The 13,404-nt window shown below is 40.9% G+C and overlaps 1 protein-coding gene across 6 annotated transcripts in view; it reads right to left on the bottom strand.

The window, feature by feature from the left end:
* The window catches only part of AHCYL2 (adenosylhomocysteinase like 2), a 190,028-nt gene continuing 177,247 nt past the window's right edge, over window positions 624-13,404 (bottom strand). For all 6 annotated transcript variants that reach the window (XM_013963496.2, XM_013963495.2, XM_018046942.1 and 3 more), the window contains exons 12-17: window positions 12,633-12,727; window positions 7,714-7,812; window positions 5,718-5,786; window positions 5,519-5,597; window positions 3,963-4,083; window positions 624-3,565 (exon numbers count right to left, since the gene is read on the bottom strand). In XM_013963496.2, the coding sequence (XP_013818950.2) occupies window positions 3,559-3,565; window positions 3,963-4,083; window positions 5,519-5,597; window positions 5,718-5,786; window positions 7,714-7,812; window positions 12,633-12,727 (470 nt within the window). In that variant the 3' untranslated portion in view covers window positions 624-3,558. The remainder of the gene's footprint in view (window positions 3,566-3,962; window positions 4,084-5,518; window positions 5,598-5,717; window positions 5,787-7,713; window positions 7,813-12,632; window positions 12,728-13,404) is intronic.

The raw sequence follows: 13,404 nt of genomic DNA on the forward strand, positions 1-13,404 counted from the left end.
AGAGGTGTGAGATTCTGACAGGGAAGAAACCATCTTGCATACAAGATGTAGAACTAGTTTAGGTTGTTAAGTAAAGAAAATGGCTATCTTCAGTGGCGATTTCTCAAAATGAGAAAGAACAAGTAACTGGACTGATCCTCTGGTTATGATTTAGTCAGGCAAAACCTGACTTGGAGACAATTTTCTGCTAGATTCCTTTCTTCTCTTTGGTTAGAGGTAGTAGTCAGATCCTCTAGTCAGGGTCTTTTGGGCCCATACCATAGGATGCTCCCTTTCTGTGCTCTCCAGCTAACGGCAGCACAGAGAGGGCTTGGGGAACCAAGAACCAGGCTTTATTTAGTTTCTCTGCCTTAAGCCTATATGTCTCAACTCCCCAGAGGGGTGGCCCCAAGAAAGCAGGCTCTTTATACACATAACAGGGTGGGCAGTGGGGGAAGGGAGACATTTATGACTGGAGTGATCCACCACGGGATAAGGGACTCAAGGCTAAGGCCGCCTATTGGTAAGTGCTTCAGCTTTTCATATCCTTGCACTACAGTGGGCTCTCTAGCTCGTTGCCCAGAAACCTCTCTCATCTCTGAATTCCTAGTTTACTGAAGCAAGGAATACTCTCAGTACCAGAATCCATTTTAAGAATATTTTATTTATCTTTTGAGATTACATATTCATTATTGCTGATCTAATACAATCACTTAGACATAAAGATTTCCAAGAGCCTTTCAGAAATGGCAATCATTAGAGGTTTTATTTCCTTTCAGTAAGATGATGATGAGAACTAGATGATTATTTATATATATATGTATGTATATATAGTTTAGAACTTGTCCACATATAATTTGCTGGTGTTGCCTATTTTTTTCTGTAATTTTCCTTTATTAAAAAAGCTTAATGCAACAATGCATTTTGATTTCTTTTTTTTTAAAACCATGACAAAGTTAATTTGGCGAAAACCACAGGAGCAGCAATTTCAGATCTGTTCAGAAAAAGCCAAGCAGCAGAAAAGCTTCGTAGGAGCATGTGGCCATGGGGAGCCGTGCTCATATAGGAGGGGAGGATTAGGAGCCAGGAGGGCAGAGGGAAGGTAGACCAGATACCATATTTTTTTTTTTTTGAATGAGAAAAAGAAAATATTTCTATTAAGAAGGCAAAAAAAAAAAAAAAAATCCTTGAAAACAAGCACAATTCATTGCAGAGAAAATGGTAAGACCTCACAGGCCAGGGCCACATATAAAGAGATCATTGGTCTTCTTTCCCAGGCTTCCAGATACCTAGAAATGCATTTAAGGTGACAGCTTAAGATGCATCCAGATACTTAGGATGCATCTAAGTGAGGAAAGAAGACACTTTTGTTCTGATTACCTGGGCAGAAAGAATAATGACCAAATTCCACCACCAATGTAGAACCCAAATACTCAGGAGGCCTGGACCTCCTCCTCACTAATGGTTATGATACAGAGTCCCCAGAAAGAAAGGACGAGTGGTCACCTGAAACTCAGAGGCAAACACCTCACCGTGGGCAGCAACACGGCAACCTAATCTAGAAGCCCAGTGTGGCTCCTTTTCCATGTGGAGTGGCCTCTTCACTATGGCAAGGCAGAGTGTGCACTGACAGGGCCAGCACGTGCTTGTGGGCTCCACAGGCAGCTGCCAGGTTTTGCTGAGAAACAACAGGTTATGACTTTTGGCTTAGGAGCATAATAGGCTAGGGTCCAGATACCTGCCTAATAGAATCATCTCTGGATATAAGATGAGATACAAATCTCATCTTTTGAATCTTCTGCAATTTCTCCAGTTAATTAATACAAACGCCAGTTAATTAATACTGGGTAGGCAAAAGGAAGAACTGAATGGCCTGGTGGGATTGTCAACATTTATGATCTTCTCCATGAAAAAATAAAGCCACATATGTGGCATTTTTCCAGTACTTGCTAAGATATATGGCCTCTGAGGAACCAGATTCTATGGGTTGAGACTTTACTATTTAATGAGGCAAATTTAGCCATTTACCTAAGGTCTACCTTCCTGCCTCCAAAAGAAAGGTCATTTCCAGACTAGCTCTGTGGGTATATGTGAAGAGCAGGAGAAGTTAGAGAAGGTAGAAATCAGAGGGCAGAATTAGGTTGGGAAGGTTATGGTGATCCTGGGTGGTCTGGAGACTACCTCTTGGAACCAATCTGGTCCCCATGGAACCCTTGAGACTAACAGGTCAGTCTCCAAAAGGAATTCAGTTCTTAGGTGGGACACAACATTTCAGGCTGCTCATATTACATTTTTTTTGTAATTTCAGAGTTTACTTAAGAAACTACCTCCAAAACACAGAATCCCAAGATAGAAAAGGGCAGAACATAAAGCGATATCCCAGCAGAGAAGAAAGACCACAGACCAAACTGCAGAGACATTAGATCTCAGTTTCATCAATGGCAATGGCCAAAGGGATGAATATTTGATGAGGTTCAAATTAGTCAACCTAGCTGTGATCACATGGATTCAGTTTACAGTGTCTTCCCTGTATAGCTTTGCCAGTTAAGCGTCAAAGCCCTTCCCAGGAGACAAATAACTATATTCTGCTTCTGCAGGGTGCTGAGCTGTGGGCTGCATTTCTGAAGCCCTGATCTCCCAGGTCCCTTGGAAAGTAAGCCACTTCCTGCTCAGCTTTAGAAGGAGTTTTAGGCAACTGAAGGAAGTTTTGGGAAGCAGTGTTTCACAACAAGCTTCCTTTTTTCTGAGATAGTGCCAATCTGGAGGGGGCCTCCTGGGAAACTATCCAGTTAAATGACAAGAAGTAAAATTATGGGCCCCAGTGGGGCTGGCCCTCACTTCCTGAGCAGAGGCTACGTGGGTTAGAAAGACGCCAAAACAAATGTCTGACAAACATCAGAGCTGCTGAGGAAATAGTAGAGGCACACTCCTCTTGGAACCTGAACGTGTTAAAATGGACATAAATATTCAAGGGGGAAAAAAGGAGTCCTGGGTAAGAAAGGAGACTCCCAGGAAGCAGAGGCACAGCTGAGATCTTGGTGCAGTTTGCCAAAGACACAACACTCCTTCCTTCCCAGCCATTTTATAAAGAAGGCAGTGATAGCAAGGGTCGAGGCTGGGAACCCAAGCCGTGTTAACTCAATGGCTTCCAAAAGACCTCACCTGGGGAAGGGCCAAAGCTGAGAAAGGCAGCTGCTAAAAATTTATTCCAGAAAACCCCAGAAAACAAGGAGTCTGGAATCCACAGACGAACTCCTGAGCCTGGACTAGAGAATGATGACCAGTGCTGAGGATTCCGAGTCAGTGGGGAATGATGCAGAAGATGCACCGGGAACCCCGTTTCTTTCCTTCCTCAGCCTGTCCCCTGTGGCTCTCACAGCCCTTGGGACAGCAACCACACTCTGGGCCGAGGAGACAGGCACAGGACTCTAGATTTTAATAAATAAATAATCTAACATAGAGGGTGAGCACGGCGGGCAGCTTATTGGAGAAGCAGTTTGCTGGGTTCTTTCCTGTATAGGAGTGGAGAAAAGACTTGGAGTTCTATTCCTTAAAACTTCTGGCTTGAGTTACAGGAACTTAATACCTATAGGGAAAAAGAAAGATGAGACTGTGATGTTATCAGCTTGTGGGGATGCTGGGACACGAAGAGACTGCCTAAAGGTGTAACGAGGAGGCAGGCAGTTTTCTGGAGTGTGTGGTGAGGGTAGATAAATGGAGTGCTTTTTCATATCAATGACAAAGGCCAGATTTTCTCTAGACAGGGATAAACGTCATATCAAGAAGATGAAATGACAAATCAAGAAAGGGAACACTATTTAATGTTTGGACATGGCTTCAAAGAATCCTTTGGGGGTGGCAGTAGGGAGAGTGGGTTTATTTTTCTGAGTTCATGGAAATATGGTGATCGATGCCAAGACCAATTCTAGTGCAGGAAGCTCATGATTACCCAGGCTTCCCCATTTCTAGGGAGTTCAAGGTACCTGTAGTAATTGGGCTTGAAGGGCCCATTCTTGTTGAGCCCCAGATACTTGGCCTGTTCATCTGTCAGCTCAGTCAAGTGGGCATCAAAGGTGGGCAGGTGTAGGCTGGCCACATACTCATCTGAAACAGATCACACAAGACCCAGTATAAACATTCATGCTTCTTGTCTGGCTGTCCTCTCCAGCCTTAAAAAGTGGAAAGTGTCAGTTGCTCAGTTGTGTCTGGCTCTTTGCGACCCCATGGACTATAGCCCGTCAGGCCCCTCTGTCCAGGGGATTCTCCAGGCAAGAACACTGGAGTGGATTGTCATTCCCTTCTCCAGGAGATCTTCCCGACCCAGGGACTGAATCTGGGCCTCCTGCACTGCAGGCAGATTCTTTACCATCTGAGCCAGAGAATGTCCCAAGACACCTTCTAATTCTTGGAGCTTAACTTTTGCTCACTGGACCCCAATTCTAAGGAATGGTTGCTTGAGCTTAAGCCCAGTGCTTTTCAAAGGCATAACACTTCTTCCTTATAAGCTATTTCAGCCTGGAACCTTTCCTTCTCCACAGAAAAGTGAGAGGGAGATGAAAGCAGCAAATCAGCCTGAGAAAAGGATGGGAGAGTGGAGGGACTAAAAAACAGGAAGCTCCTATGTTCTGCCCTGAACTTGATACTCTGGGTCACTCAGGAAAACTAACACCTGTGGAGCTCTGAAAAGAGTGACTGAGGAGTATCCTACACTATTGGCTTTGTTTTCAGTCCCCCTAGTTCTTAGCGGTTTCTATTTATATTCTTTTACCTAAATACTTATTACTTTTTCAGAATTTTGTGTCACTTCCTATGTATTGGTTTGGTCTCCCTAACTTCATTATATATTCAGCTATGGACTATTAGACTTTTTTACATTCATCTAAAGTGTCTATTAAAGGAGAATATATCAACTGCTCACAGCTGCTGTGCATCTAATGCTGAAGCAAAACAAAACCAGAAGCTGATTTACTCCCCCAATTTTTGGTTTGGGAGTTTATAAACATACTCTCAGTTCAGGCACTTACAGCAGTATTCTTTAAAAACTTAAGGCAGTTTAATGTTTCTCTTATATGAAAGAGCCACATAATTAAACTCTTAATAGAAGCTGTTCAGAGTCTTTCCTTTGGCCTGAAATAACAGGGTCAGAGTTAGGAGGTGGGAGTAGGAAAGTTTGGTAGGGGCCATTCAGCAGCCTAGAACTGGAGTAAGTCAGATGTCCCAAGGTTTTCCTCTCTCTTGAGGGGAAGATTTTTTTTTTTTTCCTTTGAGATTCTCTTCTTGTATAATAGATACTTTGGGAAAGTCCTGAGAATTCATAGACAGGTAAACTAAATCACAGCAAAATGTCCTGACTTCATCAGGGCAACCTATTTGGAAAATGTGGTAAATCAACTGGGGATAGAGTCTAGGAAGTCTAGCTCCTACTTTACAAGATGAAAATATCCCTTTTTTATTCCTAAGAAATATCATGTCCCCCAACTCCACTTAGTCTCTGACTCTGGGCTACTCGGTAAGGAAGAGGAGAAAAGCTCATGCTTACCCATTTTCTTGGGCAACAGGTAGACATCTTGCTTATAGCGACCCTCGGGAGCATTGTAGAGCTCTATCAAGGCTAGAGCCTAGAAAAGCAGAGATGGATGCTGACAGGCCACTCATAGCAACCTACCCCATATCAAGTGAAACCCTCATAGGCTAGTGCCCCTCTCCAGCCCACTGCTTCCCCACTCTGGAGGCCTTACCTGAGTGGTAGCAGTGATTGAGAGCACAAATGTAGGCACTGTGGAGCAGCTTAGGTTCAGGAGACGGCCCTAGAGTGCAAGGGTTAACACACATAGGGGTTGGTTAGACAGAGTCTCTGACTTGGCGCAATGTGAGAAGAACATGATTGCCATTTTCCAAACACTTCTCAACTAACATGCTGGACAAAAAGCAGTTGTTCAATCAATGGAAATGGACTGATTGACCTTTGAGTGAAATGTTAAAAAGTTCTGGAAAATCTGATGAAGATAACAAGATAAAAGATCTCTAGGTTTATGTAAAAAAGAATAGAAAAAAAAAATAGAGGTGGTCACTTGACACAGAGGCTTATGCCAAGGAAGGCTATATTTCCCTTGAATTTTTACTTTCTATTACAGAATATCTTCCATCTGGGGCATTGGTATTCCTTTGAAAAAATGTCCTAAACAATGATCTGGTCAAATTCAAGGGCAATCTCTCTAGGTTGTGATGGGAGATATTTTTTGCTTTAGGAGGCTGCGATAGTTTCTGTGCTTCTTCTTCAGCTTGCTTCTCCTGAATTCAAGGGCAGTCATGTATTTCCAGTACGTGATTCAGAGAGTTAGAAGGACTAGAACCTTACCCCAATGCCATCCTTTACTACTTTATTTCCTAGGAAGCTTGACCATAGTTTTTGCTCAACCATAGTAGCAAAAAACAACTGTGGTGCTAGCTTTTGTCACCAAAATTACTAGCTGGAACCTCTCAGGGCATCTAGAAATAAGTCACCAGACAGTGGGCTGACTTTAAAGCAGTCAGTGAATATTTAACAATCTGCCCATCCTCTCCCTGTACATACTCTATACATATGTTATAGATGCCCTACAGTATTTGAGAAGGTGAGAAAAGGTGAATAGGCAGAAAACACCAAAATTTAAAGGTCCTTAGGTGAATACAGCATATGTTTTACATTTTTATATTGTTTTTTTTAATTAAGAAATAAGACTGAAGATCAAAACTAAGGAAAGTATTAGTATTCTCCTTGTAACCTTGGTATCTTTCCCTGAAGAAGAGAAAAGTGTCAAGGTAAAAACAGGGGGCATTGTTACAGCTGTCAGAAATCTAGGATAGGGAAGAGACGCTGTCAGGAAAGGGAAAGTGGCCAAACACTGACATGGAAGTCTAAGTGGAATGAAAAGGCAGACTTCCCTGGTGGCGCAACGGTTAAGACTACACTTCCAACTCAAGGGTTGCAGGTTTGATCCCTGGTTGGGGAACTAAGATCCCATAGGCCATGAGGTGTGGCCAGAAAGAAAAATGGAATCGAAGTCAAGAGGAAGGCTGAACTAGAAGTCATGAACGTGAAAGTGAAAGTCATTCAGTCATGTCCAGAATACTGGAGTGGGTAGCCTTTCCCTTCTCCAGGTGATCTTCCCAACCCAGGGATCAAACCCAGGTCTCCCACATTGTGGGTGGATTCTTTACCAGCAGAACCACCAGGGAAGCCCAGAAGAAGTCATAGGGAACTATCAGTCACATAACCAATACATAACTGGCTGGCTCAACTTAGGGGAATGGGCACTCAGAAACAAGGAAACTATAAGCAAAGACAGGACCTTCCCAGAGTTTGCCTAAGACTGTCTTAGTTACAGTCAGGAATATCTACTTTGTGCCTACGGATTAAACCTTCCCACAAATGACATTATCTCTTTGTAAGCATCACTCAAAGTGTCAATGGTTCTACTCATTAATTCCTTCTACAGTAATGTCATTGTCTGACTCAACCTGCAGAGTGACATGGAGAGACAGGATAATTGGTGAAAAGTGGGGAACCAAAATAGTTTTCTTAATTGCTGAATGAAACGACCTTTCACAATTAGATATAAAATCCATTTGGTAAAGTAGTTAAGCCTCTTCTTAAGAGGAGTTGAAAGCATGAGAGAACGTGAGGGGCAGGAGACCTGGGTACTGCAGTTTCTCCTGCCAGGGGTGAATCTCTCTACCAGCCACAGATCTTACCTCTGCCAACAATACTATCCTCTTGCCGTCAGGCCATATTACATGGTCAACTTGGGATCTCACTCGCTCCCACGTCAGTTCTGGTGTGCGCAGACTCGCCTGGAACACATATGGCAAGCACATCATCAGCTGCGCCAAGTCCCACTTTTCGGATGGAAAGATGTTGAAGGGAGCTATTTCAAATAGCAAGTTGAAAGAAGCAACCAACATGCCAGATGGAGAATACCCGTCCTGGGTTGGTTAGGACTGTTCCATTTCAGGGGATTTAATCTTAGGCCCAGCCAGGGGAGGGGTCACTCAGGATGTCATTCCACAACATATATTGTGCGCCCACTCTCTGCTGAGCACAGTAAAAGGTGCTATGGGAAATACAAAAGAAACCAAAGACATGGTTTCTGCCTTTGGGACACAAAACAATACATTTGTGACGGATAAAAGCCTTTAATACTTATGAAGCAGCATGCAAACAGTGCAAATTAATACAGTGCAAACTGAACACGTAAGTGCTGAAGAGACACAGGAAAAGGAGGGTCAGAGCTGGGTAAGATTAGTTAGAGAAGGCTGAATGCCCTACAAAGAGCATGCGGGGGCCCAGGGTTCTGCCCTCATGTTCCAACGTCCCAGGTTCCACCTTCTCAACAAGGGTGGTTCACCCTAAGGTTACAGAAGCTTTGTGACCTAGGTGCAAATGTGAGGTAGCCTTTAGAGCAATGCTTCATGGTAGAGTAAAGCTCCCAATGGCTCACCCTCCTTCCATTTCTGTATAGTGTATATTCCGAGAACAAGAGAAGAAATGTTAAGTTTATTAACGGCAGCAATCAAATAACAGTCACAGGGTTTAGACTTAAGACCACAACTTCCCTTCTTCCAAGAGGCAATGCCTAAAATAGAAAGGGAGTCTGTATTCTAAAACTCATTGGCTCAAGTTGGTAACACTGAGAAGTTCTGCCAAATAGCAGTTTTCAGACAAAGAAGGAGAAACACTTTAGTTATACAACAATCATTTACTAGAGTATATACTATATTCTAGGCATTTTAGCAAAGAACACTATTATAGATAAGACTGTGGACTCCCCTACTGGACTATGAGCTGTTTATTGACAGAGACTGTATCTTTTCTTTACTAATCTAGTGGGAAAGAAAGACATATAATTATATTCATTATATTCATTATATTTAGGACTTTATCAATGGTCTGGACCATTTCTTTATTAGGTAAATGGGAAATATAAAATCTGTTGAGATGTCAAGTTTCATAAATTAGTTCAACTTTTCTAGAGGGCAATTTGGCAGTAGCTAACAAAATTATTTATTTACCTAATTAAATCACTTTGCCCAGTCAAATTCACTTTTAGGGCTCTATCTTATAGAAATACTTGTTCAAGTTCACAAATATAAGTGCCCAAGAATGTTTAGCCCAGCATTATTTATAATAGCAAAAAATGTATATCAACATGGGAATGGCTAAGTAAATCAGGATAATTCCATACAATGGAATATAATGTAATTCTTAAACTATACATTATTGTTAAGTGAAAAAAATCTAGTGTAGAAATAATATACTATAATCTCAATTTTGTAAATTTTTTACTTCTTTAAAATATATTTATCAATATATTGCTTGAATTTTAAATTAAGCAAGCATTACTTTAAAATTAGAATTTTAAAGAGAAATTTTATAAAGAAACACTGTAAATAGAATTTAAAAAGAATTTGAACAAATAGGCCATTTTGGGAAGTTAAGGATATACAAAGTAATTCCTTAGTTTCCAGATATATTACCATGGAGGACAACAACCATGTAGAGACAAGAGATACTCCTTGGTAACACTAGCAACTTTTCCATTGAGATAATGGGACTTAAAGTATTTCAAGTTCTCAGTATTTTATATTCCTAATCTTCCACGGGACAAGCAATCCTTGTGATTGGAGGTAAGGAGTCGACACAATGACAATAAGAGTCTCTTGTTTTAGGAAGTATTCCCTGAAAAAAAAGATCTAGTGGAATCAAGAAAAGGGAACTTCTTAGGAACATCATAAGATAGTCAATGTTTAGTAGAGGCGACTTATGACAGAACTGGGATGGCAATGATGCAAGCCAAAGACCTGAGGGTTTCAAATGGGGTTTGAAAGGAAACTTGGTTAAGTGACCCCTGGCACTGCCCAGGCGACCCCAATAATCTACTGAAGTCTATTTGCCATTCACACTCCTTGAGAGAAGCATTTCCTATGGCTAGCAATTTTACAAGAATTTCGCCTAGAGACATCCAATGCCTTTTCTGTGAATTTGTAGTCACTAAGCAATCTACAAGGAAAAAGATTCCCTATGCTCACTCCCTTCCCAAACTAGGTGTACATCCCACTGTAAAGCCAAGAACAACTGTGGTTCTAGTCCTGTGAAGCACGGAGTTGGTAGCAAGTCTCAGGTGGTAATTCTTTGGTTGGCAAAAACTTTCAAAGAACGTGCACATAATGGTTTAGCTACTTGAACTGTGAAGCTTACAATCATATAGGCTGTCTGTGTGACACATATGTATAAGCAGGTCTCTTTTCAGGAGAAAGGAAGTATGTGAAAGAAAGACTTGGACGAAAGGCAGCTGAGAGCACAGTCTCTATCACAGGTTCCCTGAGTACTCATGGTCTTATTTTTCAGAAAATAACATAGGTTTCCAACTCTTTCCATGAGCGATTCCATCTTAAAAATGCAGCAGTCAACGTTTCAAGGTCAGGTTAACTGTAAGTTCTTTCACAAAAAAAAGACCCTTACACTTTTTATCACTAAAAAATCTGGATAAAAATTTACCAAACCATTCTCCTTTGCAGTTTTGCTGAGTTAACTTATAGTGATTCTCCTCTCTTTTTATCACACTCTGCATCCAGTCCATGTAGCAAATCCCATTGCTACACAATATATCACTTCTTGACAATATACTGCTACCTTCACATCACTTCTAACCACCTCCACTGTTTATCCATCCATCTAACCCAAGCTACTACTTTCTGTTGCTGGAAATACTGAAAAGAGTTTTCTATCGTCCCTATCACTACTCAAGCTCCGTAAGTATTTTTGTCATATAACAGCCAGGGCACTCTTTTAAAACATAAGTCAGATTTCATCAGTCATCTGCTCAAAACCTTCCAATGGCCTCTCTTGTACAAAGAATAAAATTTAAAGTCCAAGCCATGGCCTAAAAGCACTACATAACCTCCTACCTCCTTGCTGCCTGCCTCTTATCCTCATCCCCTTATCCATTCTGTCCTTGCCACAGTGGCATCTTTTCTGTTCCTCAGACACACCAAGCACTCTTTTCTGTTTCTCAAACACATCAAGCATGTTTCTACCTCCTCTCTGAATTCAAGCTTTGTGCAAATGTTACCTCCTCAAAGAGCCTTCTTTGATTGCCCTAATTAAACAGTATCCTCAATGCACTCATCTTTGTTTTACTGCAGTATTAGGCACTAACTGACATAACTGTCTGTCTAGTCAGTTTTCCACACTAGGATACAAGCTCTGAGAAAGCGGGCATACTATCCACTGCTACTTCTTCAGCCAGTTAGGACTAAGCACAGAACAGAGCAAGAACTCAACACAAATTTGCTAAGGAGTGAATGAACATTCTGGAATCCATGATTACTTCAGTTTGTTATTTCCTTAAATTTCATTTATGTGCCCTGTGACACTACCGTTGAAGACAGAGCAAACTTTTCCAAAGTGATTCAACCATAGGCTGGACAGTTTAGAAATATTAATATCTTTGACCACTTAATAAAGGCACAGTATCACACAAAAGTAAAACTTAACCAAAAATAAAAAAACCCCAAAACCAAAAAAACCCCCCCAAACCTCAAAAATAAAAACTAAACAAATTACTCATTACAAGGAAAATATCATGGTAAGACAAAGTAATGGAGTCACGCCACTCAAAAACCTCAAGGGTAGAAAGAGGCTCTGGTAGGTTGTTTTTTTCCCAGCTATTTTTAATAACAGAAGAATAGAACATAGAGTTAAAAAGAGATACCATTTAAAATAGATGTCCAACAAGCTCCCAGTATATCCACTGATCCTCACCTGGCAATGCTGAAGCTCAATCAGAGCAGCCCTCAGTGGAGATGAAAGCATGCTTTGCTTGAGCCATTTACCCAGAGAGAAATATAGCTGTGCCAGAAAAGTGCCAGAAAAATTTAAAATCAGAGGCAAGGTCACACTGAGAGATACTTTGGTAAGTCTAATAAATAACACTTCTATTAACTATTACTTGGGCAACTTGGTAGGACCAAGTGTTCTGTTGGATCAGAAGATTTCTGATGACTATAATAAAGTTAGAGAATCAAGGTGGTAGATTTTCCAGGTTTGAGGAACACATGCTACTGAACTGATGGTGACACCTGGAGATCCAATACTATAGTTTGGAAAATACATTAAGGGAAGAGTTAGCACCATGAAAGAGGGAGAGAAAAAAAAGAAACCACAATATTTGATAGACACAGTCAATCTTAAGCAGTGTTCTCATTCCAGCCTATAGATTTCTCTGCCTTGACTTGTTTCCTTAGATCAACCTACTTGTCTCACTTTTATAGCAAATTCAAATATCCCCCAAATACTGACTAGCATACTGATTCACATAAGTATATCCTTTTTTGCTCTTAATCCTAAACACAAAGATGAAATGGCTTACAGTACAAGTAAGCATCAAGCTTAGGTGGAAAAACACTCGTTTGAAATGACTAAGTTGAGATGAAGGAGCTTTGTAGAATCCATACACAAAGGCCAAAAGGCTAGTGAGTGAACAGACTATGAACAGCTCTGCCGGCACAGTCATGTTTAGGATGGCTGGTGACCCTGCTTCTTCTTCTAGTTTATGTTTCTTGGGAAAGAGAGAAAAAATAAAAGCCCCCAGTGATGAGTCACTTGATCTTACCACATCAATCTCCGTGTTGGAATGTCCCATGTTACAGACGATGCAGCTATTCTTCATACGATCTAAATGCTCTCTGGTTACCACATTCTTATTACCTTAAAAACAGAAGAGATATCCACATGAAAAGGAATGAAGTTCGACTCTTTCTCATACTATGTGTAAACTGAACTTAAAATGGGTCAGAGACCAAAATGTAAGAATTAAAACTATAACACTCTAAGCAAAGCATGGGAATAAATCTTTGTGACCTGGGTTAGACAATGATTTCTTAGATAATAATACCTAAAGCACAAGCAACCAAAGGAAAAAAATAAACTGATTACACTGAAATTAAAAACTATGTGCTGCAAATGATACCAATAAGAAAATGAATTGACAACCTACACAAAGGGACAAAATACTTGCAAATCATAATATGATAAAAACTCTTACCGAACAATAATAAAATTTCTACAGAACTCTTACAACTCAAAAATAAAACGACAACTCATTTCTTAAAGAAAGTTTTTGGCCGCACCATGCGGCATGCAGGATCTTAGTTCCCCTACCAGGGCTCAAACCCTGCCTGTGCTGGGAGCTCCCCTGCATTGGGAGCACAGAATCTTCAACACTGGACCATTGGGGAAGTCCCAAAGACAACTTATTTTCAAAATGAGTAAAGGATCTGAATAAACATTTTCAAAAGAAGATGTACAAAAATGTGTTGACACGCACATGCAAAGATGCAAATCAATACCACAATGACACAGTACTTCACACATACTAGGATGGC

Source organism: Capra hircus, chromosome 4 (assembly GCF_001704415.2).
Source record: "Capra hircus breed San Clemente chromosome 4, ASM170441v1, whole genome shotgun sequence".
Lineage (NCBI taxonomy): Eukaryota > Metazoa > Chordata > Mammalia > Artiodactyla > Bovidae > Capra > Capra hircus.